We start from the raw sequence: 26937 nt of genomic DNA on the forward strand, positions 1-26937 counted from the left end.
TAAAAAATACTGTGAAAGGGTGATATGTCTCCAACACATTGCGCCAACATGGTTATCAGGAATGCAATTTTCATTGACAAATGAAGCTCTGAGCAGGTAGTCATCATTTCAAGCGGGGGGTCTTGTGAGGCATTTAAGGACCAGATTGAGGTCCCATACTGGAGTAGGGTGTTGGACCAGTGGATAGAGGCTTCCAAGCCCGCAGAGGAATCTTGCTGTGGTTGGGTGGGCAAAAACGGAATAATCCTCTAAGGGTACGTCTTCACTACCCGCCGTATCGGCGGGTAGCAATCGATTTATCTGGGATAGATATATCACTTCTCGTTAAGACGCGATATATCGATCCCCAAACGCACTCACCGTCAACTCCGGAACTCCACCAGAGCGAGCAGCGGTAGCGCAGTCAACGGGAGAGCCGCGGCCATCGATCCTGCGCCGTCTGGACCCCAGGTAATTCGATCCAAGATACTTCAACTTCAGCTACACTATTCGCGTAGCTGAAGTTGCGTATCTTGGATCGATTCCTCCCCCCTAGTGTAGACCAGCCCCAAGAGGGAGTGGAAAACCATGAGGGTTGCCAGGTGGACTCTTACGGAGCTCATCGAGAGTTCCGAGCTTTTTAGAGTTAGGTTGTAGTCTAGTATATCCAGTAGTGACAAGGCCATCAGTGGATCTTCCCACCATCCTGGGAGCAGAGATGAGGAGCGGTGTGAAGAGTGATCAGAGAGCAAACAGCCAGCTGTATCAGATAAAGAAACCACATTTGCCTGGGCCAGGTTGGAAATATTAGCATGACTCAGACTTTGTCTTTATTTTGAGCATAACTTTGGCTATTAGGGGAGAAATGAAGGTGAAAACAATTCCCCAGGGACTAATGACCTAGTCTGCCCCTCGAGCAAAACCGGGTAAATTTCTTGTTTAACTCTGTGGCAAACAAGTCTATTGGAGGGGTTCCCCATTGAAGTAATATATGATGTAATATCCTTGGGTCCATTTCCCACCCATGATATTTTCTGTCTTATTATCTCTCTCTTTCTTAATGATTTCCAACATTCTGTTCGCTTTTTTGACTGCCACTGCACACTGAGTGGATGTTTTCAGAGAACTATCCTGGTGACTTATTACTGTTTAGTTTATTAATTTGTTCCAAAACCACCTCTAATGATACCTCAATCTGGGACAGTTCCTCAGATTTGTCACCTAGAAAGAATGGCACAGGTTTGGGAACCTCCCTCACATCTTCAGCCATGAAGATCGATGCAAAGAATTCATTTAGTTTCTCTGCATTGGCCTTATTGTCCTTGAGTGCTCCTTTAGCAGCTCAACCATCCAGTGGCCCCACTGATTATTTAGCAGGCTTCCTGCTTCTGACGTACTTGAAAAAATGTTTGCTATTACTTTTTGAGTCTTTGGCTAGCTGTTCTTCAACTTCTTTTTTGGCCTTCCTAATTATATTTTTATACTTCATTTGTCAGGTTTTATGCTCCTTTCTATTTTCTTCAATAGGATTTAACTTCTACTTTTTAAAGGATGCCTTTTTGTCTCTCACTGCTTCTTTTACTTTGTTATTTAGCCACAGTGGCACTTTTTTGGTTCTCTTACTATATTTTTTAATTTGGGGCATACATTTAAGTTGAGCCTCTATTATGATGTCTTTAAAAAGTTTCCATGCCGCTTGCAGGGATTTCACTTTTGGCACTGTACCTTTTTAATTTCTGTTTAACTAACTTCCTCATTTTTGTGTACTCCCCATTTCTGAAATTAAATGCAACAGTGTTGAGCTGCTGTGGTGTTTTTCCCGACCCAGGGATGTTAAATTTAATTAAATTATGGTCACTATTACCAAACGGTCCAGCTAAATTCACCTCTTGGACCAGATCCTGTGCTCCACTTAGGACTAAATCAAGAATGGCCTCTCCTCTTGTGGGTTCCAGGCTAGTTGCTCCAAGAAGCAGTCATTTAAGGTGTCAGGAAACTTTCTGCATCCCATCCTGAGGTTACATGTACACTGTCAATATGCGGATAGTTGCAATCCCCCATTATTATTGAGTTTTTTATTTTTATAGCCTCTCTAATCTCCCTGAGCATTTCGCAGTCACTATCACCATCCTGTTCAGGTGGTTGGTAATATATCCATACTGCTATATTATTAGAGCATGGAATTACTATCCATAGAGATTCTATGGTACAGTTTGGTTCATTTAAGATTTTTACTTCATTTGATTCTACGCTTTCTTTCACATATAGTGCCACTCCCCCACCAGCACAATCTGTCCTGTCCTTCTGATATATTTTGTACCCTGGTATTACTGCATCCCATTAATTATCCTCATTCCACCAAGTTTATTTGATGCCTATTATATCAATATCCCCATTTAATATGAGGCACTCTTGTTCACCCATCTTATTATTTAGACTTAAAACATTGGTATACAAGCACTTTAAAAACTTGTCACTTTTTAGCTATCTGCCATTCATAGGCATGCGTACGGGGTGTGCTGGGTGTGCCCAAGCACAACCTAATGTCTCAAAAAAAAAAAAAAAAGTGGCTTTGCGTTTTAATTTAATCGCATGATACGCTCTTTTAGTTTTAAAGTATGGATTGTTGTATTATGCAATAAGCGTCGAATTGCGTAATATAGATGTTGCAGAAATATATAGAAAGCCCGAGTTCGCTCGCAGCATGCGTCCCCTCCCCCTCCAACTACTATTCTAGAAAATTCTTTGACCTATATAAGTGACCACGTCAGGCGTGCCCAGCACAGTGTCTACAGGGTTTGTAATCTTTGTTGCGTGCACTCTACTGAAATAGCATAAGCCCGTAGCTTTACGTTTTAATTCAATCGTATGATACACCCCTTTAATTTTGAAATATAGATCGGTTCGTTGTTAAGATAAGAAAAGGAACAGACAAACTGAATTATAATGAATGTGCTGACAGTAGTGCAAATTCCTCGGACTCCTCGGTTAAGAACTTACATGAAGATAATGCCGCCACCAGTTCCAGTGCATGCGATAAACTGAGTAATGACCAACAGAAACAGACTTTGTCTCTTAGTTCAGGTCAGTGTAGTTCCTATTCAAAGCCATCATACATTCCATCTGATGACCCGTTCTGTGATATTCCAAAAAATAGATTAGAACGCCAGTCTCGATTATCTAGAGGTCCTTATCAGCCTAGATTGAGCATGTTTCCTAGAAGTAAAATAGGGAATAAACAAAGAAGTTTTCAGTCCAATTGGTATGAAAAGAATAGGTGGTTAGAATATAGCCCATCAAGGTTGCAGCATTTTGCTTTTACTGCTATTTCTTCTCCTCTAATGATGCAGCAAACAAAGGTCACACTGATCCAGCATTGATTGATAAGGGATTCAGAAACTGGCATAGGGCTAATGAATGTTTTAAAAACCACCAACTGTCAAAATCTAATGTGTTGAGATGTTCTTCATGGTCAAGTTTTAATGAAGGGAAACCTATTGATGTATTATTGGATGAGGGCAAGCAAGTTTATCTGTCTAAACAAGAAGAACAACGGTGCCATAACCGAAGTGTAATAGAGTGACTGATTGACATTGTTCTGTGTTTGGCGAAGGTGGGAGACCATTCAGGGGTCACAATGAAAAAGCTGACAGTTTTGAGAAAGGTTTATTTCTAAATCTTGTCAATATGCTCCAAAAATATGATCCCGTAATGGCAAAGCATGTGCAACAATCTCCTCAAAACGCTATCTGAGTAATCGCATCCAAAATTATTTAATTGTGGCCTTGCACAACGTTGTGCAACAAAAGATTGTGTCTTCACTACATGGAAAAATGGTCTCAATAATTGCAGATGACACTACTGACAGAGGACACTATGTCCATTGTGGTGCGGTATTTTGACAATGAAAAACATAGTCTAGTTGAACATTTTGTGTGTGTTCAGAGAGAGAGAGATGATCTCCAAAACCCACTTGTTCATAGTGATTGACTCCCAAGTGCACCTGAAGTGGTGAAGGTGGTTGCCAAAGTGAGGAAGCTGGAGAAACAGTGTAGCTGAAGAGGATGAAGATGGCAATTCAGCCCTCGATCAATTGTCAAAATTGCTGCTTGGAGGTGGATGGGCACAACGTGGGAGGCTGTTTCCTTCTCTGGAATCTCTGCCTTTTTTGTTGTGGTTAATACGACCTCTGGGAGGAAAGGAATTGGGCAACCTGGGATCTCTGGGCCATCTGTGACTTGCTGAGCTTTCTCTTCTAAGCAGGTGTGTAAATACCAAGAGAACATAAAGTAGCTCTAGAGTCCTTTAATGTTTGCAGAGACTCATCCGTGCTATCTGCAAACTTAGACCCATCAAAAGACGGTCCTCTACAGTACTTTAGACCTCTTTTGGGACTCCAGAGAGTTGAAGACAGGAAGTCTTTCCCATAACTACTGCTGTAGCAATCAATCAGGCAGCAATATCAGTCACGTAAGAGGAGGCTTATGGGGCTGTTCTAGCAAGAAGTTGGCCTTCTTCAACAATTACCTGGAACTGCTCCCTGTGCTCTGTCGACAGGTGGTCCATGAAAGAATTCAGCTTGGTATAATTCTTGTGATTGTACTTTGCCATTAACGCCTGATAATTGGCAATTCTAAATTGTAAGGAAGCTGAGGTATAAGAAGATTTCCTCCTCAGTAAATCTAGATGCTTATGGTCTTTTTATTGAGGTGTGGTTTTAGCATGGTGCTGTCTTCCACATTCATTAACTGCATCAACTACCAAGGAGTTAAGTGAGAGATGGGAAAACAAAAATTGTGAATCCTTTGCTGGGAAATAATACTTCTTATCCGCTCTCTTGCATGTAGGCGGTATAGAAGGGAGGGTGCGCCAGATGATCTTCACTGGGTCCAGCAGAGCCCCATTAACAGACAGGGCAACATGGACTGATGAGGGTGGGTGGAGGATATCAAGCAGCTTATGATAACGCTCTTTCACCTCAAGAGGACTCTTCCACGATCTGATCAAGAGAGTTGCAGACTCCTTGAAGTGCTGCTGCTGCTGCTGGAGGGGGATGCATAACTTGCCTATTTTGTTTAATGCCTTTATTTGGATAATCTCAAAAGACTTTTAAAACATGAAGCATCAGAGATAAGTAAATATTATCCCTTGGCAACTCCTTCTAAACTGAGCTGCTACAGGGCGTGGTCATCCTGGCTCCACCCACCAGGCTGCTTGCGGCGTTCCCTCCACATCCGCCTCTGAGGGAGGCCACACCTCCTCACTACGCTATACTTTGTAACAAGTAGTTACACTTGTAGTCCCAATACCCACTTGTAGTCCCAATACCCACTAGGTCATTTTCATTAACCTGCTGTCTGCATGCAGCCACTATTGCCTTTAACTAGTGCTAAATAAGATGTTGTAATATCATTTGATCGTTCTGTGTCTCAAGGGAGCTCCACACTTGGCACTCCTCCTGATGGTATGTTGCAGTAGCACATCTATTTATAGGCAGAACTGTTAGTCCTCAACAGCCAGAACAAACAGGAGAGGGTTTGAACTGAAGCCTCAGCATTTCAGAGGTCCTCTTGGTTTAGGTTTAAGACAGGCAAAGTACCTACATTACTCTGGTGTAAAGCCGGACATTCTTTTCATATTTTAACCTGGGTACTAAGAGCAAGTAATGAACAGAGGCATGTGGGAGAGAAAGTCGTCTGACGGGGATATACGCTAACGTCAAACCAGCTCTTTCAATTCCAAATTACACTGATTTAAAGAAATCTGCACAGTGCACATATACCATACCCCTTACAATGTCAGAAACAAAACAGAATAGTAGCAAATTTAAAAGAATCTGAACAGACTACACATGGACTATCCTGCCACAGAGCTTGCTGGTAGCAGCAGCTTCCTCCCTTTCAAATAGCCTGACAGCCTCACTTTCACAAGCCAAGACCAGCAAGTTGTTACGATCAGACCTATTAACGTATTTCTATTTGTTTTGTTTAAAAAGCCAGAGTTTTCTATAAAGTTCAGCAAGTAAATTCTGAAGCTGGTTCTTACCACCCCAATTAGGTCTCCTCGCCCATATTCACCAGTCAGTTGTTTTTTCCCATCATCCATCCTAATGACAGACCGAAGTCGACCATTCAGCACAATGTATGTGCAGTCTGACTTGTCACCCTGCCTGGGAGAGAACAATCCATACTATGAATTAGTGGGTGTCTGTGCTCAGCAAATACATCCACAAAAATAATTAACTAATCAGCTCTATGTAAACCTCCCCACCATCCCTTGGTAGCTCTGTTCTCTGCAGAGATGAGAGAAAAAACATTTACTGAACAATTAAAAAAACAACCTGACCACAGATTTGTCAAATGCAACTTGCAAACACCTTTCATTTTTGACTATATACAATCAACAACTGGCTGGTTTTAGGTCACCAGGCAGACAGCTGGAACTTGAACATTCCCTAGCAAAGCAAACAGGCTACAGGAAAATAGTTGAACTAGGGGAATAGGGCAATTGTGCAGAGAGAAGAGAACAAACTGTGTGGGTGGGTGGCTTGACTCAAACCTCAGCCTCCTCTTCTGGTGGGAGAACCTGTGCAATGGTATGAAGCTGTAGCCTTTGCCTGGGTTCAAGCCCAGCTGTAGATATGGTAGAATGCTGTTTGGCATTCAGGTCTCCAGCACAATGAAGGATACAAGCCAGGCTTAAAACTTTGATATTGGAACTAATACTAGAGCATAGCCCGGCCATATGCTTTACAACAAATTTCCCCATCGATACATGATGTTTTCATGCACTGACCAAGTATTTGAGATTTCTATTAGTAATGACATTGCAAAAGTAGTAACAAAAAACTAGAATTACAGTTACCTGCTATTTATACTAATTGCAAATCAGAGCTTTGTCCTCCCACCCACTGCTTTCATGCAATGGATCAAATTTATACCACAGATAACTCTATAAAACTAATGGAGCTATCTAAGGAGGAATGTGGCCCAGTACATATATTAAGTGCTGTAAAGTCAGTTTTAATTTATTGTTAGGCAAACCCGACTGAGTTCCCTTTCAGTTGGTTTATTTCAGACTGTAAGCTCCTTGAGGCAGAGGACTTTACTGGCAAACAAAACCTATCTATATGAATTGTTATTGTTTTAGTTTGTGTGTGTTATCTGTTCTGCTACATCAGAAAGGTACCAAAGAATTTAAATCAAAGCAGCATGCAGAATCCCACTCTCACTAATATAAATGAAAACCACAAAACTGAAAAGTCTTTAAATACTACGCTGATTGGCACAAGAGAAACCCCTCAAAAGATAAAAAACAGATGAACCCTTCCTACACCTGTTGATGAGCTTGCCCCAGTGAGTAAGCAGTGTGACTCCATGGGGGATGACAGTTAGGCAAAGCACTCTTATTTATTTATGTATTACTTTGAAACCTTTGATATCATTCCTGCAGGGGTACTGGGACTTACAAAACATGGGCCATTTTGCTCACTTCTCACCTGTAAACAGCTCGTCCAGCCTCCACTTCCATCCAGTCCAAAGCAAAGTCAATCTGCCTCACAAATGAGGACATCCTCTTTACAACACTGTGGGCCACACCCAGCACTACACTTGGCTGCACCCGCATTATCCTAGAAGAGAAAAACAAACACTTCACTCAGACAGAAACAAACACAGACACCTTTCCCAGAGCAAACCGCAGTTGCTGCAGGTGCAGCGCACGCAGGGCCGGCTCCAGGCACCAGCCTGGCAAGCAGGTGCTTGGGGCGGCCGCTCCGGACAGGGGCGGCACATCCAGGCATTCGGCGGCAATTCAGCGGACGGTCCCTCACTCCTGCTGGGAGCAAAGGACCTCCCGCCGAATTGCCACTGCAGATCGCGATCGCAGCTTTTTTTTTTGGGGGGGGGGGGGGGGGCTGCTTGGGGCGGTCAAAACCCTGGAGCCGGCCCTGAACGCACGGCTTCACAAGGAGGATGAGTTTAATGGGTTTTCATTTTAGAAATGGAATAAAAATAAGTAACTACTGCTCCCTTGGTGCCAAGATTCCAGTTTTCCAGGGTACATTATACACTGGCCTCCCCAGTCCCTCCCTCACACACACGCTGAAGTGTTTAAGGAGATTCTCTCTCTTTACGGAGAGCAGCACTCTACTGCATTTTACAAATCTCACCCCCTCATGCGCTTGGACGTGCCATGTAGACAATCCCTGAGAGTCTTACTGGGTTTGGCAGTTGATCATGATCTTAAAAATAACATTAAAAAGACAGAGACCTGCACCCTGGATGACATAGTGCTCACTATGGGAATTTCAGTGGCTTTAAGTGGTAATTAAAGCCCATACCCTCAAACAATTGACTCTGAGAGCAATAATTGTTAATCTTTCCAGCTATACTCTTAGCCCAGCAGAAGAGTCTGTCCTATCTCGGGGCCTCTCCTTTTGTCCCTCCAGACCCATGAATATGATACAGTTCTGCGGTGACCTAGAATCCTACTTTCGACGTCTCCGACTCAAAGAATATTTCCAACATACCTCTGAACAGCATACTAACCCACAGAATCCTCCCTACCAGCACTACAAAAAAAAGGATTCTGCATGGACTCCTCCGGACGGTCGAAACAACAGACTGGATTTCTACATAGATTGCTTCCGTCGACGTGCAAAGGCTGAAATTGTGGAAAAGCAACATCACTTGCCACATAACCTCAGCCATGCTGAACACAACGCCATCTACAGCCTCAGAAACAACCCTGACATCATAATCAAAAAGGCTGACAAAGGAGGTGCTGTCGTCATCATGAATAAATTGGAATATGACCAGGAGGCTGCTAGACAGCTCTCTAACACCACATTCTACAGGCCATTATCCTCTGATCCCACTGAGGATTACCTAAAGAAACTACACCATCTGCTAAAAAAACTCCCTGACAAAGCACAGGAACAAATCCGTACAGACACATGCCTAGAACCCCGACCAGGGGTATTCTATTTGCTACCCAAGATCCATAAACCTGGATATCCTGGACGCCCCATCATCTCAGGCATTGGCACCCTAACATCAGGCTTGTCTGGTTATGTAGACTCTGTCCTAAGACCCTACGCTACCAGCACTCCCAGCTATCTTCGAGACACCACTGACTTCCTGAGGAAACTACAATCCATCGGTGATCTTCCAGAAAACACCATCCTGGCCACTATGGACGTAGAAGCCCTCTACACCAATATTCCACACAAAGATGGACTACAAGCTATCAGGAACAGTATCCCTGATAATGTCACAGCTAACCTGGTGGTTGAACTTTGTGATTTTGTCCTCACCCACAACTATTTCACATTTGGGGACAATATATACCTTCAAGTCAGCGGCACTGCTATGGGTACCCGCATGGCCCCACAATATGCCAACATTTTTATGGCTGACTTAGAACAACGCTTCCTTAGCTCTCGTCCCCTAACGCCCCTACTCTACTTGCGCTACATTGATGACATCTTCATCATCTGGACCCATGGAAAAGAAGCCCTTGAGGAATTTCACCATGATTTCAATAATTTCCATCCCACCATCAACCTCAGCCTAGATCAATCCACACAAGCGGTCCATTTCCTGGACACTACTGTGCTAATAAGCGATGGTCACATCAATACCACCCTATACCGGAAACCTACTGACCGCTACACTTACCTACATGCCTCCAGCTTCCATCCAGGACACACCACACGATCCATTGTCTACAGCCAAGCTCTAAGATATAACCGCATTTGCTCCAATCCCTCGGATAGAGACAAGCACCTACAAGATCTCTATCAAGCATTCTTAAAACTACAATACCCACCTGCTGAAGTGAAAAAACAGATTGACAGAGCCAGACGAGTACCCAGAAGTCACCTCCTACAAGACAGGCCCAACAAAGAAAATAACAGAACACCACTAGCTGTCACCTTCAGCCCCCAACTAAAACCTCTCCAGCGCATCATCAGAGATCTACAACCTATCCTGAAAGATGATCCTTTACTCTCACAGATCTTGGGAGACAGACCTGTCCTCGCTTACAGACAACCCCCCAACCTAAAGCAAATACTCACCAGCAACCACACATCACTGAACAAAACCACTAACCCAGGAACCTATCCTTGTAACAAACCCCGATGCCAACTCTGTCCACATATCTATTCAAGTGACATCATCATAGGACCTAATCACATCAGCCATACCATCAGGGGCTCGTTCACCTGCACATCTACCAATGTGATCTATGCCATCATGTGCCAGCAATGCCCCTCTGCCATGTACATTGGCCAAACCGGACAGTCTCTACGCAAAAGAATTAATGGACACAAATCTGACATCAGGAATCAAAATACTCAAAAACCAGTGGGAGAACACTTTAACCTGTCTGGTCATTCAGTGACAGACCTGCGGGTGGCTATATTACAACAGAAAAACTTCAAAAACAGACTCCAAAGAGAGACTACAGAGCTAGAATTGATATGCAAACTAGACACAATCAACTCCGGTTTGAATAAGGACTGGGAATGGCTGAGCCATTACAAACGTTGACTATCTCCCCTTGTAAGTACTCTCACACTTCTTATCACACTGTCTGTACTCGGCTAGCTTGATTATCACTTCAAAAGTTTTTTTTTTTTTTTTTTTCTCTTAATTAATTGGCCTCTCAGAGTTGGTAAGACAACTCCCACCTGTTTATGCTCTCTGTATGTGTGTATATATATCTCCTCATTATATGTTCCATTCTATATGCATCCGAAGAAGTGGGCTGTAGTCCACGAAAGCTTATGCTCTAATAAATTTGTTAGTCTCTAAGGTGCCACAAGTACTCCTGTTCTTCTTTTTTTGAGAGCAATAAAGTTAGCCATCCACAGGAGAAGTGGGATAACAGCTAGTTCCATCAGACCCTGACAAAGCAGCATACCTCTATAATGTCCCTGACTTTGGGCATGGCTGCACAGCAGCTAGGAGTGACCCCAGGAACACAGACTTGCAAAGCAGGGCTTAAGCTAGCATGCTGCAAATAACAGTATATAGGTTGTGGCTTGTGCTGAAGTTTGGGATCTCAAATCTAGCTGGTCAGATGGGCTTCAAAGCCCAAGCCCCAGCCCATGCCATAATGTCTACGCTGCTATTTTTAATGAGCGAGCTTGAGCCCTGCTAGTGTGAGTCTTTCTACCCCGATTGGGAGGCTCACTCCCAGCTGCAGCATAGACAAACCAGTTGAGGGACATCAGGGATTTTAGATTTAAAGTCCCCTACCTTCCATGCAAACCTGATGTCTCCTCTTGTCTTTTGTGGAAAATTATTCACGAGAAACAAAGAATCATGAACCTAACGTTACAGAAAGTTACTTTAACACGAAAGGAAAGATCCCTCTGCATTTTAAGTTTCCTGCATGAATCATTTCTTGGTGTCCCTAATTTTGAGGTTTTAATCACAGGCTTGGGGCTTGGCAGGTAGAGATGAATGTGCAGAAGTTCTACATTTCTGAGTACCCTTAACTCACATGCCCTTACAGAGTGGCAGGACTAGTCAGAGGACAAGCAGTGCACCAACACAACAACACTAGAGAGAGACAGACTAGAATTAGTCTTTGAAAAGCACTATGTAACAGCTAGGTATTTTTACTAGACTTGGCACATAAAATCATAGTTGTGACTCATCAGTATACAAGACAAATTAGGGGCAGACTCGACTAAAGTTAAAAAGTCCAACTAAAATCTCTCCACGCATCATCAAGGATCTACAACCTATCCTGTAGGACAATCCCTCACTCTCACAGATCTTGGGAGACAAGCCAGTCCTCGCTTACAGACAGCTCCCCACCCTGAAGCAAATGCTCACCAGCAACCACACACCAAAAACACTAACCCAGGAACCTATCCTTGCAACAAAGTCTGTTGCCAACTCTGTCCACGTATCTATTCAGGGGACACCATCACAGGACCTAATCACATCAGCCACACCATCAGAGGCTCATTCACCTGCACATTTACCAATGTGATATATGCCATCATGTGCCAGAAATGCCCCTCTGCCATGTACATTGGCTAAACCGGACAGTCTCTACGCAAAAGAATAAATGGACACAAATCAGACATCAAGAATTATAAAAACGAGTCAGAGAACACTTCAACCTCCCTGGTCACTCAATTACAGACCTCAAAGATGCAATACTCCAACAAAAAAACTTCAAAAACAGACTCCACCAAGAAACTGCAGCTGTTGGAATTAATTTGCAAACTGGACACCATTAAATTAGGCTTGAATAAAGACTGGGAGTGGATGGGTCATTACACAAAGTAAAAACTATTTCCCCATGCTAACTTTTTTCCCCTACTGTTACTCTCACCTTCTTGTCAACTGTTGGAAATGGGCCATCCCGATTATCTCTACAAAAGTTTTTTTTTCTCCTGCTGATAATAGCCCACCTTAATTGATTACTCTTGTTATAGTTAGTATGGCAACACCCATTTTTTCATGTTCTCTGTGTATATATAGCTTCCTACTGTACTTTCCACTGCATGCATCCGATGAAGTGGGTTTTAGCCCATGAAAGCTTATGCTCAAATAAATTTGTTAGCCTCTAAGGTGCCACAAGTACTCCTCATTCTTTTTGCTGATACAGACTAACACAGCTACCACTCTGAAACCAGAGTTTATTGAAGCAGTCCCACACACACCAAGCCACCCCTCCCAACCCCATCTGGGCAGGTGTTCCCTGGAACTGTTTCATTAGGCCCAACAGGCATAGTGTAGTAAGAAACAGTCCCATGGAAAAACCCAAACTCAGTAGCCCTGTGCCATGCCTACTTTCTTCCAGGGGATTGGCAAGCAGCAGTCTCTGCAGAGGGGCTGGTCTGGTCTGCTAGGCGAGCAATACAGCAATGCACAGACAATCCAGGAAGTTTTTGGAGTGTGTTGGGTAAAACTTCCTGGTACAAGTGCTGGAGGAACCGACTAGGGGCCGTGCTCCTCTTCACCTGCTGCTCACGAACAGGGAAGAATTGGTAGGGGAAGTAGAAGTGGGTGGCAACCTAGGCAGCAGTGACCATGAGATAGTTGAGTTCAGGATCCTGACAAAAGAAAGACAGGAGAGTAGCAAAATATGGACCCTGGACTTTGGAAAAGCAGACTTTGATTCCATTAGGGAACTGATGGGCAGGATCCCCTGGGAATCTAATATGAGGGGGCAAGGAATCCAAGAGAGCTGGCTGTATTTTAAAGAAGCCTTATTGAGGGCGCAGGAACAAACCACCCCGAAGTGCAGAAAGAATAGCAAATATGACAGGCGACAAGTTTGGCTTAACAGTGAAATCTTTGGTGAGCTTAAACTTAAAAAGGAAGCTTACAAGAAGTGGAAATTTGGACAGATGACTAGAGAGGAGTATAAAAATATTGCTAGAGCATGCAGAGGTGTAATCAGGAAAGCCAAGGCATGACTGGAGTTGCAGCTAGCAAGGGATGTGAAGGGTAACAAGAAGGGTTTCTACAGGTAGGTTAGCAACAAGAAGAAGGTCAGGGAAAGTGTGGGACCCTTACTGAATGAGGGAGGCAACACAGTGACAGATGATGTGGAAAAAGCTGAAGTACTCAATGCTTTTTTTGCCTCGGTCTTCACAGACAAGGTCCACTCCCAGACTACTGCACTGGGCAACACGTTATGGGGAGGAGGTGAGCAGCCCTCAGTAGTGAAAGAACAGGTTAAGGACTGTTTAGAAAAGCTGGGCATGCACAAGTCCATGGGTCCAGATCTAATGCATCCAAGGATGCTCAGGGAGTTGGCTGATGTGATTGCAGAGCCACTGGCCATTATCTCTGAAAATTCGTGGTGATAGGGGGAGGTCCCGGACGATTGGAAAAAGGCAAATATAGTGCCCATATTTTAAAAAGGGAAGAAAGAGAACCGGGGGAACTACAGCCTCACTTCAGTCCCTGGCAAAAATATGGAGCAGGTACTCAAGGAATCCATTTTGAAGCACTTGGAGGAGAGGAACGTGATCAGGAACAGTCAACATGGATTCACCAAGGGCAAGTCATGCCTGACCAACCCGATTGTCTTCTATGATGAGATAACTGGCGCTGTGGATATGGGAAAAGCAGTGGACATGATATATTTTGACTTTAGCAAAGCTTTTGATACGGTCTCCCACAGTATTCCTGCCAGCAAGTTAAAAATGTATGGATTGGATGAATAGAATACAAGGTGAATAGAAAGCTGGCTAGATTGTCAGGCTCAACAGGTAGTGATCAATGGCTCGATGTCTAGTTGGCAGCCTGTATCAAGCGGAGTGCCCCAGGGGGTCAAGTCCTGAGGCTGGTTTTGTTCAATATCTTTATTAATAATCTGGATGATGGGATTGATTGCACCCTCAGTAAATTCGCAGATGACACTAAGCTCGGGGGAGAGGTAGATACACTAGGGGGTAGGGATAGAATCCAGAGTGACCCAGACAAATTGAAGGATTGGGCCAAAAGAAATCTGATGTGGTTCAACAAGGACAAGTGCAGAGTCCTGCACTTAGGAAGAAAGAATCCCATGCACCGCTACAGGCTGTGGACCGATTGGCTAAGCAGCAGTTCTGCAGAAAAGGACCTAGGGATTACAGTGGATGAGAAGCTGGATATGAGTTAGCAGTGTGCCCTCGTTGCCAAGAAGGCCAACGGCATATTGGGCTGTATTAGTAGGAGCATTGCCAGCAGATCGAGGGAAGTGATTATTCCCCTCTATTCAACACTGATGAGGCCACCCCTGGAGTATTGCGTCCAGTTTTGGTCCCCCCCACTACAGAAGGGATGTGGACAAATTGGAGAATCCAGCAGAGGGCAATGAAAATGATTAGGGGGTTGGGGCACATGACTTTCAAGGAGAGACGGAGGGAACTGGGGTTATTTAGTCTGCAGAAGAATGAGGGGGGATTTGATAGCAGCCTTCAACTACCTGAAGGCGGGTTCCAAAGAGGATGGAGCTCGGCTGTTCTCAGTGGCAGATGACAGAACATGGAGCAATGGTCTCAAGTTGCAGTGGGGGAGGTCTAGGTTGGATATTAGGAAACACTAGTTCACTAGGAGGGTGGTGAAGCACTGGAATGGGTTACCTAGGGAGGTGGTGGAATCTCCATCCTTAGAGGCTTTTAAGGCCTGTCTTGACAAAGCCTTGGCTGGGATGATTTAGTTGGTATTGGTCCTGGTACTTTAAGCAGGGGATTGGACTAGATGACCTCCTAAGGTCTCTTCCAAACCGAATATTCTATAGTCCTTTCCTCAGGGAGCAAAGGACAGGAGTCTGTGCCACCTACTGAGCTGTTCTCTTCCCTTTTTAACTGCCCCTTCATCACCTGACAGCGAGTGCAGGTGTAACAGGGTAAGACTCAGTGAGCCCACAGCAGCCCATTAACCCTTTGCTGGCCTAGAGTGGTGTTAATTTATCCCATCACATAGCCATAAAACAGACAGACATTAGTTTCCAGATCACATTACAGAAGGCAGGTGTATGTTTGGCAAAGGTCAAAGTGGTCATATTAGCCAGCTACCAACTAGGTAAAATCACTGGTGAAATTAGTGTTTAGTTTATAGAAGGGCTTTGCTCCAAATACATTCACCATGACACAGTCAAGCCACAAGCAACCAGTGAAATCTCTTTAAAGTACACGTGTAGTGGAAGCTACTGCAGCACCACTACTAGGGTCAAAGTAGCAGAAGATCAAGGGAAGTGATTATTCCGCTAAATGTTTCCATATTAACCCCTTGTTTTCCGTTGCTCATAACTTTTCAAAACATTTCCAAAAGTTTTTTTTCTCCTGCTAATAATAGCCCACCTTAATTTATTAGTCTTGTTATAGTTAGTATGGCAACACCCATTTTTTCATGTTCTCTGTATATATCTATATATCTATATATATATCTTCCTACTGTATTTTACACTGCATGCATCTGATGAAGTGGGTTTTAGCCCACAAAAGCTTATGCACAAATACATTTGTTAGTCTCTAAGGTGCCACAAGGATTCCTCGTTCTTTTTACAATTCAAAAGTTAAACTCATATTACTGCTCAAACAAAAACTGGTTAGAAAAATTAATATACACTGACTTCCCTTCAAAGGGGACAGTGTAAATACTGGAGACAGTACGTGTATTTAAATTTTGTCTTGGAGAAATATTAAACCCAGATACAGTACATATGGATGCAATCACAAAGAAAGAGACAATTAGAGTAAACAGCAGCTCAGCAACACCTGGATCCATAAGTAGTCATATTCGCTAATGGCTGTTCTTAAATGACAGTGAAAATCCTCTTTTACATGATCTGAAAATTCTGCTTTGGCTGAAACAGACACACACAAATCAACAAGAGACCATTTTCAAAAGTTACTTAGGAACCTAATTCCCACCTGACTTTCACTGAGACTAGGCCCTGGTCTACACTGGGGGGTGGGGAGAGGGACAGACTGATCTAAGTTATGCAACTTCAGCTAAGTGAAGTCAACGTACTTAGATTGACTTACCGTGGTGTCTTCTCCACAGTGAGTTGACTGCTGCCGCTCCCCCGTCGACTCTGCCTGTGCCTCTGGCCGAACTAGAGTACAGGAGTCGACGGGAGAGCACTTGGGGGTCGATGTATTGTGTCTAGACTAGACACGATAAATTGATCCCTGCTGGATCAATCGCTGCCCGCCAATCCGGCGGGTAGTGAAGACATACCCTTAGGCTACGAGTGCCTAACTCACATTTGAAAACGGGACTGAGACATATTGTAGGTTGAGGGACAAGAACCAGTCTGCCTGGTCTAGAGATGGGATAATTGCTGCTAGAGTGACCATATTGAATTTTTGAACCCTTTATGTACTTGTTTAATGCTCTTAGACATAGAATGGGTTTCCCTCCCCCTTTCTTTTTGGAAATGAGGAAATATCTGAAATAGAAATCTTTTCCCTTGAATTGATCAGGAACTGGTTCTATAGCCCCCAGGCCCAGTAGGTGATCTATTTTCTCATGTATTCGTTTCTTGTGAGAAAGGTCCCTGAAGAGGGACGGGGGAGAGTGAGGGTGGATAAGAGGGAGGGAGGTGAAATGGATAGAGTATTCCTTGGAAATGGATTTCCAAGACGCATTTGTCCAAAGTTATGTTTTCCCAGCTTTGTCAGAAAACAGCAAGATGGCATCCAAAAGGATGTGGAAGGTTTGTATACTGCAGCAACTGGTGGTGGGAGTTGTCACTCGGGGCCTGGTGTTTTGAGGTCAAGGGCTGCGATGTTGAAGTTTGGGGGGCTGACCATTTCAGTTTTTGAATCTTTGTCTCTTCTGTTGGGGCTTGTAGTACCATTGGGGTGGAAGGATCTGTGCCGGTCGGGATCTACGTGATGATTGTGTACTGAATTTTCTTGTTTGTGCCAGCGTGTAGATTCCCATTGAGCATAGGGTGTCTCGAGTCCTTCAGCACATGAAGTGAGGTATTCGTCTTATCAGCGAAGAGCTTGGAACCCTTGAATGGGAGATACTGAATGGTTGTCTGACAGTGTTCCTTCTAGTTTTTCCCACCCATGTGCAGAATTAATTTTGTTATATGCACTAATATGGAGGTGATGTGTGTGTGACATAGCACCTCCATATTGGTGCACATACATTTCATGTAGTGGGGGTGGGGCCAAGGGGTTTGGAGTGTGGAAGGTGACTCAGGGCTGGGGCAGAGGTTTGGGGTGCAGTGATGTGACGGCTCTCGCTGGGGGCTGAAGGCTCTGGGGTGGGGCCAGGGATGAGGGGCTCAGGGCTGGGGCATAGGATTGGGGTGCAGGGTTGTGAGGGCTCTAGCTGGGGGGTATGGGCTCTGGGGTGGGGCCAGGGATGAGGGGCTCAGGGCTGGGACAGAGGGTTGGGATGCAGGCTCTACAGTGGGGCTGGGGATGAGGGGTTCCGGCTGGAGGTGCGGGCTCTGGGGTGTGGTCAGGGATGAGGGGTTTGGAGTGCAGGCTCCCCCCAGCTCTCTCTCCCTGCAGCACCACCTGTACTTGGGGGAGGGGGGCAGAGGCACCTCTCCCTGCCGTGGCAGCTCTGGGGCTGGAGCCGCGGGATAGGTGTCCCTCCCCCGTCAGGTCCGGGATGGGGCTGGGTATAATGCAGTCTTGTGGCAGTCTACACTATTATGTTCACCACTTTTACAAGACTAGGATAAATTTTGTACAGCATATGCCTTGTGAGGTATCATTTGAAAAGTCATAATCTGCTGAATATCATTATCCTGTGGAAATATGTGTAGCAACACTATATGTGAAGTTATCAGACTCTACTGTATGATTGTTACTGAAACATGCTGTCCACAAACCAGTTTTTCAGAGACAAAGACACACTGGCCCCAGCCAGGTGTTAAAGAGCTATCACCTGCTTAAGCAGCCATTCTCCAGCAGGGGGAAAGGTGACAAGCAGAAATTTACATTCCATCACAGAGACGGTTCAAACCTCATGTCCACAAGAGACGTTTTGTCATCATGACTCAGCAAGGATGTTTCTAGCACAAGAAACTGAATTAAAAAGAGGGAAGGAAAAGGCTTGTCTTCACTCCTCCTCCCATCTCTCTGCCCATGACATCAATGAATACCTGAAGGACACTGAACTAAGGGGGAAGGGTCCCAAGCTGAAAAGAGACCCAGCCTGTGAAATTTACTGCAGTGTATGGTAAGGAAAACCTTCACTTTGAATTATGTTAGTTTAAGTTAGCCATTAGCTTGCATTTTACTTCTTTTATTTTCTTTTGTAACCAAACCTGACTTTTATGCATCATCACTTCTAATTACTTAAAATCTATTTTTATGTAGTTAATAAACTTATCTTATTGTTTTATCTTAACCAGTGTGTTTGGATTCAAGTGTGTGGGAACCTCCATTTGGAATAACGAGGCTGGTGCATTATGATTTTCCTCTGATGAAATGATAGACTTTTTATGAGCTTGTACTATTCAGAAGGATACAGAGAAGTCCAAAACACTCATTCTTGGAGGGACAAGGCTGGGGCTAGGAATTTGCAGATGACACCCAGTATGTAATTTATGAATGACTGGTCATAGTGCTCATGTATTTAGCTGCGAGTGAATTTGCATGCTGAAGGCTGTATGAACAGGGCAGGTGTGGTTGTTCTGACAGCAAAGCAATGTAAAAGGCACCAGAGGATAGAGAATTAAGGGGACATAGCTGTTCAACAGTCCAGATCGTACCCTAGGTAATGTCACAAGTCTATAGCTCTGTCCTCGCTATTAGCTGACCTTCACTGATGATGGCTTGAAACTGTTCTTTTTGTTTGGTTGTCAGGAAGTCAATAAAGGAATTAAGTTTCTCATAATTGGTGTGGTCATATTTGGCCATTAGGGCCTGGTAATTTGCACTCCTGATCTGCAGGGTTGCAGAGGAATACGTTTTTCTGCTGAATAGCTCAAGGCTTTTCCAGTCCTTATCGTAAGGGATAGACTAAGTATGGTGCGATCTTCCACATGCATTTATAGCATATATGACTATGAAATTCAATGAGGGGTGTGAAAATAGAAGTCCACATCCTTGGACTTGGACATAATATTTTTTTAATCGGCCCTTTTGCATATCAGTACTATGGAAGCCAGTGTTTATCAACTAATCTTGGTGGGATCCAAAAGCACCGCATTGACTGGGAGGACAATCCTTGATGAGGAGGTCATGTGCAGTATTTCTAATAATTTGTGATGCAATTCTTTTACCTCTATGATGGGAATCTAGAGAAGGAGCCTGAGAAGGAGCCAGAATTAACCAATGTTACATTGCTAAAGAGCTACAGTAATACATCAGCAGCCCCACCCCACTCCCAGCCACCTCAGCACCTCCCCCTCCCTCCCCATGCCTCCTGCCTACCGTGATCCGCTGTTTCGCAGTGTACAGGAGGCTCTGGGATGGAGGGGGGAGGAGCTACGGTGCAACAGGCTCAGGGGAGGGGGCGGGGCCTGGGGTCGAGCAGTGGAAAGTTGGCACCTGTAGCTCCAACCCTGGAGTCAGCACCTATGGAAGGAGCCGCATATTAACTTCTGAAGAGCCGCATGCAGCTCCAACACCACAGGTTGGCCACCCCTGATCTACAGTGTGTCAGTAATCCTCTTCATAGAATCATAGAATATCAGGGTTGGAAGGGACCTCAGGAGGTCATCTAGTCCAATCCCCTGCTCAAAACAGGACCAATTCCCAACTAAATCATCCCAGCCAGGGCTTTGTCAACCTTGACCTTAAAAACCTCTAAGAAAGGAGATTCCACCACTTCCCTAGATAACCCATTCCAGTGCATCACCACCCTCCTAGTGAAAACGTTTTTCCTAATATCCAATCTAAACCTCCTCCACTGCAACTTGAGACCATTACTCCTTGTTCTGTCATCTGCTACCACTGAGAACAGTCTAGATCCATCCTCTTTGGAACCCCCTTTCAGGTAGTTGAAAGCAGCTATCAAATCCCCCCTCATTCTTCTCTTCTGAAGACTAAACAATCCCACTTCCCTCAGACTCTCCTCATAAGTCATGTGCTCCAGACCCCTAATCATTTTTGTTGCCCTCTGCTGGACTCTTTCCAAGTTTTCCACATCCTTCTTGTAGTGTGGGGCCCAAAACAGGACACAGTACTCCACATGAGGCCTCAGCAACGTCAAATAGAGGGGAATGATCACGTCCCTCGATCTGCTGGCAATGCCCCTACTTATACAGCCCAAAATGCTGTTAGCCTTCTTGGCAACAAAAGCACACTGTTGACTCATGTCCAGCTTCTCGTCCACTGTGACCCCTAGGTCCTTTTCTGCAGAACTGCTACCTAGCCATTCTGTTCCTAGTCTGTAGCAGTGCATGGGATTCTTCCGTCCTAAGTGCAGGACTCTGCACTTATCCTTGTTGAACCTCATCAGGTTTTTTTTGGCCCAATCCTCTAATTTGTCTAGGTTCCTCTGTATCCGATCCCTACCCTCTAGTGTATCTACCACGCCTCCTAGTTTAGTGTCATCTGCAAACTTGCTGAGAGAGTGCAGTCCACACCATCCTCCAGATCATTAATAAAGTTGGTGAGTATCTGAGTGTCTGCTGCTGGGACAGTTGGTCAGTTTGACCGTGTGCTTGATTGATTGCTTGTTTGTTTGAAAGTGTGAATTGGGAGTGCTTTGTTCCAGGTGGGCCTTGAGTGGGCCTGACTGGTATATAAGGGCAGTCAGCAGCGAACCAGCTGAGCGGCAAACAGCAGAGGCTAACAGCGGGAGTTTCCCTGTGGAGAGCGCACTGTGGCTTTCATCTGCAGGTTTCTCTGAGTAGTTCCTGCAACAGTTGAGGAAATTCTTAAGAGGACGGTGATATGGAAGGTGAGCGATCAGCTGTTGTAACCTGCACAGGTTGTGCCATGTTTGTCTTTCTTCCACAGGACAGAAGCGACTTTGTCTGTACAAAGGGCAAACTGGTCTCCATATTGGAAGAGAAGGTTCAAGGGCTGGAGAAACGAGTATCGACTCTGCGTTGCATAAGGGAAAATGAAGATTTCCTGGACCGACGTCAGGAGATGCTTCCATGGCCACAATGTTCTGAAGATTCAGAGCAGGCGCAGCAGGGACAGAAGGATTGTGAGGAGGTTTGGCAGCATGTGACCTCCAGAAGGAGAAAGAGGAGCGTCCATGCACCAGCAATGGAGATACAGGTGAGCAATCGTTTCCATGTTCTCTCTACAGGTACTAATGCGGAGAGTGGACTAGATGACCCATCTGAGGGAAGGGAGCAGAAGGAGACTCCACCGATTGGAAGGCAAAAGATGCACTGTCCTAGGGATGGGGGTTCCACGACCACCACTCCCAAGAGGAGGAGGAGGATGGTGGTGGTCCGGGACTCCCTCCTCAGGGGGACTGAGTCATCTATCTGCCGCCCCGACCGGGAAAACCGAGTGGTCTGCTGCTTGCCAGGAGCTAGGATACACGATGTGACGGAGAGACTGCCGAGACTCATCAAGCCCTCGGATCGCTACCCCTTCCTGCTTCTCCATTTGGGCACCAATGATACTGCCAAGAATAACCTTGAGCGGATCACTGCAGACTCCGTGGCTCTGGGAAGAAGGATAAAGGAGTTTGAGGCGCAAGTGGTGTTCTCGTCCATCCTCCCTGTGCAAGGAAAAGGCCGGGGTAGAGACTGTCGAATCGTGGAAGTCAACGAATGGCTACGCAGGTGGTGTCGAAGAGAAGGCTTTGGATTCTTCGACCATGGGATGGTGTTCCAAGAAGGAGGAGTGCTAGGCAGAGACGGGCTCCACCTAACAAAGAGAGGGAAGAGCATCTTCGCCAGCAGGCTGGCTAACCTAGTGAGGAGGGCTTTAAACTAGGTTCACCGGGGGAAGGAGACCAAAGCCCTGAGGTAAGTGGGGAAATGGGATCCTGGGAGGAAGCACAAGCAGGAGAGCGCAAGAGGGGAGGACTCCTGTCTCATGCTGAGAAAGAGGGACGATTGATGAGTTATCTTAAGTGCCTATACACAAATGCAAGAAGCCTGGGAAACAAGCAGGGAGAACTGGAAGTCCTGGCATAGTCAGGGAACTATGATGCGATTGGAATAACAGAGACTTGGTGGGATAACTTATATGACTGGAGTACTGTCATGGATGGATATAAACTGTTCAGGAAGGACAGGCAGGGCAGAAAAGGTGGGGGAGTTGCGTTGTATGTAAGAGAGGAGTATGACTGCTCAGAGCTCCGGTATGAAACTGCAGAAAAACCTGAACAACAAGGAGTCTGGTGGCACCTTAAAGACTAACAGATTTAGTTTAGTTTATATCTGTTAGTCTTTAAGGTGCCACCAGACTCCTTGTTGTTTTTGACAAGTTTCAGAGTAACAGCCGTGTTAGTCTGTATCCGCAAAAAGAAGAACAGGAGTACTTGTGGCACCTTAGAGACTAACAAATTTATTAGAGCATAAGCTTTCGTGGACTACAGCCCACTTCTTCGGATGCATATAGAATGGAACATATAATGAGGAGATATATATACACACATACAGAGAGCATAAACAGGTGGGAGTTGTCTTACTAACTCTGAGAGGCCAATTAATTAAGAGAAAAAAAAAAAAAAAAAAACTTTTGAAGTGATAATCAAGCTAGCCGAGTACAGACAGTGTGATAAGAAGTGTGAGAGTACTTACAAGGGGAGATAGTCAACGTTTGTAATGGCTCAGCCATTCCCAGTCCTTATTCAAACCGGAGTTAATTGTGTCTAGTTTGCATATCAATTCTAGCTCTGCAGTCTCTCTTTGGAGTCTGTTTTTGAAGTTTTCCTGTTGTAATATAGCCACCCGCAGGTCTGTCACTGAATGACCAGACAGGTTAAAGTGTTCTCCCACTGGTTTTTGAGTATTTTGATTCCTGATGTCAGATTTGTGTCCATTAATTCTTTTGCGTAGAGACTGTCCGGTTTGGCCAATGTACATGGCAGAGGGGCATTGCTGGCACATGATGGCATAGATCACATTGGTAGATGTGCAGGTGAACGAGCCCCTGATGGTATGGCTGATGTGATTAGGTCCTATGATGATGTCACTTGAATAGATATGTGGACAGAGTTGGCATCGGGGTTTGTTACAAGGATAGGTTCCTGGGTTAGTGGTTTTGTTCAGTGATGTGTGGTTGCTGGTGAGTATTTGCTTTAGGTTGGGGGGTTGTCTGTAAGCGAGGACAGGTCTGTCTCCCAAGATCTGTGAGAGTAAAGGATCATCTTTCAGGATAGGTTGTAGATCTCTGATGATGCGCTGGAGAGGTTTTAGTTGGGGGCTGAAGGTGACAGCTAGTGGTGTTCTGTTATTTTCTTTGTTGGGCCTGTCTTGTAAGAGGTGACTTCTGGGTACTCGTCTGGCTCTGTCAATCTGTTTTTTCACTTCAGCAGGTGGGTATTGTAGTTTTAAGAATGCTTGATAGAGATCTTGTAGGTGCTTGTCTCTATCCGAGGGATTGGAGCAAATGCGGTTATATCTTAGAGCTTGGCTGTAGACAATGGATCGTGTGGTGTGTCCTGGATGGAAGCTGGAGGCATGTAGGTAAGTGTAGCGGTCAGTAGGTTTCCGGTATAGGGTGGTATTGATGTGACCATCGCTTATTAGCACAGTAGTGTCCAGGAAATGGACCGCTTGTGTGGATTGATCTAGGCTGAGGTTGATGGTGGGATGGAAATTATTGAAATCATGGTGAAATTCCTCAAGGGCTTCTTTTCCATGGGTCCAGATGATGAAGATGTCATCAATGTAGCGCAAGTAGAGTAGGGGCGTTAGGGGACGAGAGCTAAGGAAGCGTTGTTCTAAGTCAGCCATAAAAATGTTGGCATATTGTGGGGCCATGCGGGTACCCATAGCAGTGCCGCTGACTTGAAGGTATATATTGTCCCCAAATGTGAAATAGTTGTGGGTGAGGACAAAATCACAAAGTTCAGCCACCAGGTTAGCTGTGACATTATCAGGGATACTGTTCCTGATAGCTTGTAGTCCATCTTTGTGTGGAATATTGGTGTAGAGGGCTTCTACGTCCATAGTGGCCAGGATGGTGTTTTCTGGAAGATCACCGATGGATTGTAGTTTCCTCAGGAAGTCAGTGGTGTCTCGAAGATAGCTGGGAGTGCTGGTAGCGTAGGGTCTTAGGACAGAGTCTACATAACCAGACAAGCCTGATGTTAGGGTGCCAATGCCTGAGATGATGGGGCGTCCAGGATATCCAGGTTTATGGATCTTGGGTAGCAAATAGAATACCCCTGGTCGGGGTTCTAGGCATGTGTCTGTACGGATTTGTTCCTGTGCTTTGTCAGGGAGTTTTTTTAGCAGATGGTGTAGTTTCTTTAGGTAATCTTCAGTGGGATCAGAGGATAATGGCCTGTAGAATGTGGTGTTAGAGAGCTGTCTAGCAGCCTCCTGGTCATATTCCAATTTATTCATGATGACGACAGCACCTCCTTTGTCAGCCTTTTTGATTATGATGTCAGGGTTGTTTCTGAGGCTGTAGATGGCGTTGTGTTCAGCATGGCTGAGGTTATGTGGCAAGTGATGTTGCTTTTCCACAATTTCAGCCTTTGCACGTCGACGGAAGCAATCTATGTAGAAATCCAGTCTGTTGTTTCGACCGTCCGGAGGAGTCCATGCAGAATCCTTTTTTTTGTAGTGCTGGTAGGGAGGATTCTGTGGGTTAGTATGCTGTTCAGAGGTATGTTGGAAATATTCTTTGAGTCGGAGACGTCGAAAGTAGGATTCTAGGTCACCGCAGAACTGTATCATATTCATGGGTCTGGAGGGACAAAAGGAGAGGCCCCGAGATAGGACAGACTCTTCTGCTGGGCTAAGAGTATAGCTGGAAAGATTAACAATATTGCTGGGTGGGTTAAGGGAGCTACTGTTGTGGCTGCTTGTGGCATGTAGCAGTTTAGATAGTTTAGTGTCCTTTTTCCTTTGTAGAGAGGCAAAGTTTGTCTTGTAAATGGCTTGTCTAGTTTTTGTAAAGTCTATCCATGAGGAAGTTTGTGTGGAAGGTTGGTTTCTTATGAGAGTATCCAGTTCTGAGAGCTCATTCTTAATCTTTCCCTGTTTGCTGTATAGGATGCTGATCAGGTGGTTTCGCAGTTTCTTTGAGAGTGTGTGACACAGTCTCTCAGCATAGTCTGTGTGATATGTAGATTGTAATGGATTTTTTACCTTTAGTCCTTTTGGTATGATGTCCATCTGCTTGCATTTGGAAAGGAAGATGATGTCTGTCTGTATCTGTACGAGTTTTTTCATGAGGTTGATGGATTTCCATTCCATACGGCTAAATGCAGTGCCTTGCATAATGACAAGTTTCAGAGTAACAGCCGTGTTAGTCTGTATCCGCAAAAAGAAGAACAGGAGTACTTGTGGCACCTTAGAGACTAACAAATTTATTAGAGCATAAGCTTTCGTGGACTACAGCCCACTTCTTCGGATGCATATAGAATGGAACATATAATGAGGAGATATATATACACACATACAGAGAGCATAAACAGGTGGGAGTTGTCTTACTAACTCTGAGAGGCCAATTAATTAAGAGAAAAAAAAAAAAAAAAAAAAAAAACTTTTGAAGTGATAATCAAGCTAGCCGAGTACAGACAGTGTGATAAGAAGTGTGAGAGTACTTACAAGGGGAGATAGTCAACGTTTGTAATGGCTCAGCCATTCCCAGTCCTTATTCAAACCGGAGTTAATTGTGTCTAGTTTGCATATCAATTCTAGCTCTGCAGTCTCTCTTTGGAGTCTGTTTTTGAAGTTTTTCTGTTGTAATATAGCCACCCGCAGGTCTGTCACTGAATGACCAGACAGGTTAAAGTGTTCTCCCACTGGTTTTTGAGTATTTTGATTCCTGATGTCAGATTTGTGTCCATTAATTCTTTTGCGTAGAGACTGTCCGGTTTGGCCAATGTACATGGCAGAGGGGCATTGCTGGCACATGATGGCATAGATCACATTGGTAGATGTGCAGGTGAACGAGCCCCTGATGGTATGGCTGATGTGATTAGGTCCTATGATGATGTCACTTGAATAGATATGTGGACAGAGTTGGCATCGGGGTTTGTTACAAGGATAGGTTCCTGGGTTAGTGGTTTTGTTCAGTGATGTGTGGTTGCTGGTGAGTATTTGCTTTAGGTTGGGGGGTTGTCTGTAAGCGAGGACAGGTCTGTCTCCCAAGATCTGTGAGAGTAAAGGATCATCTTTCAGGATAGGTTGTAGATCTCTGATGATGCGCTGGAGAGGTTTTAGTTGGGGGCTGAAGGTGACAGCTAGTGGTGTTCTGTTATTTTCTTTGTTGGGCCTGTCTTGTAAGAGGTGACTTCTGGGTACTCGTCTGGCTCTGTCAATCTGTTTTTTCACTTCAGCAGGTGGGTATTGTAGTTTTAAGAATGCTTGATAGAGATCTTGTAGGTGCTTGTCTCTATCCGAGGGATTGGAGCA

At 44.8% G+C, this 26937-nt stretch overlaps 1 protein-coding gene across 4 annotated transcripts in view; it reads right to left on the reverse strand.

The window, feature by feature from the left end:
• Nucleotides 1-26937, reverse strand: part of PNPLA7 (patatin like phospholipase domain containing 7) — a 408012-nt gene that overhangs the window by 210663 nt on the left and 170412 nt on the right. For all 4 annotated transcript variants that reach the window (XM_054007693.1, XM_054007690.1, XM_054007692.1 and 1 more), the window contains exons 18-19: nucleotides 7478-7609; nucleotides 6025-6148 (exon numbers count right to left, since the gene is read on the reverse strand). In XM_054007693.1, the coding sequence (XP_053863668.1) occupies nucleotides 6025-6148; nucleotides 7478-7609 (256 nt within the window). The remainder of the gene's footprint in view (nucleotides 1-6024; nucleotides 6149-7477; nucleotides 7610-26937) is intronic.

This window comes from Malaclemys terrapin, chromosome 17 (genome assembly GCF_027887155.1).
Source record: "Malaclemys terrapin pileata isolate rMalTer1 chromosome 17, rMalTer1.hap1, whole genome shotgun sequence".
In the NCBI taxonomy this organism is placed as follows: Eukaryota; Metazoa; Chordata; order Testudines; family Emydidae; genus Malaclemys; species Malaclemys terrapin.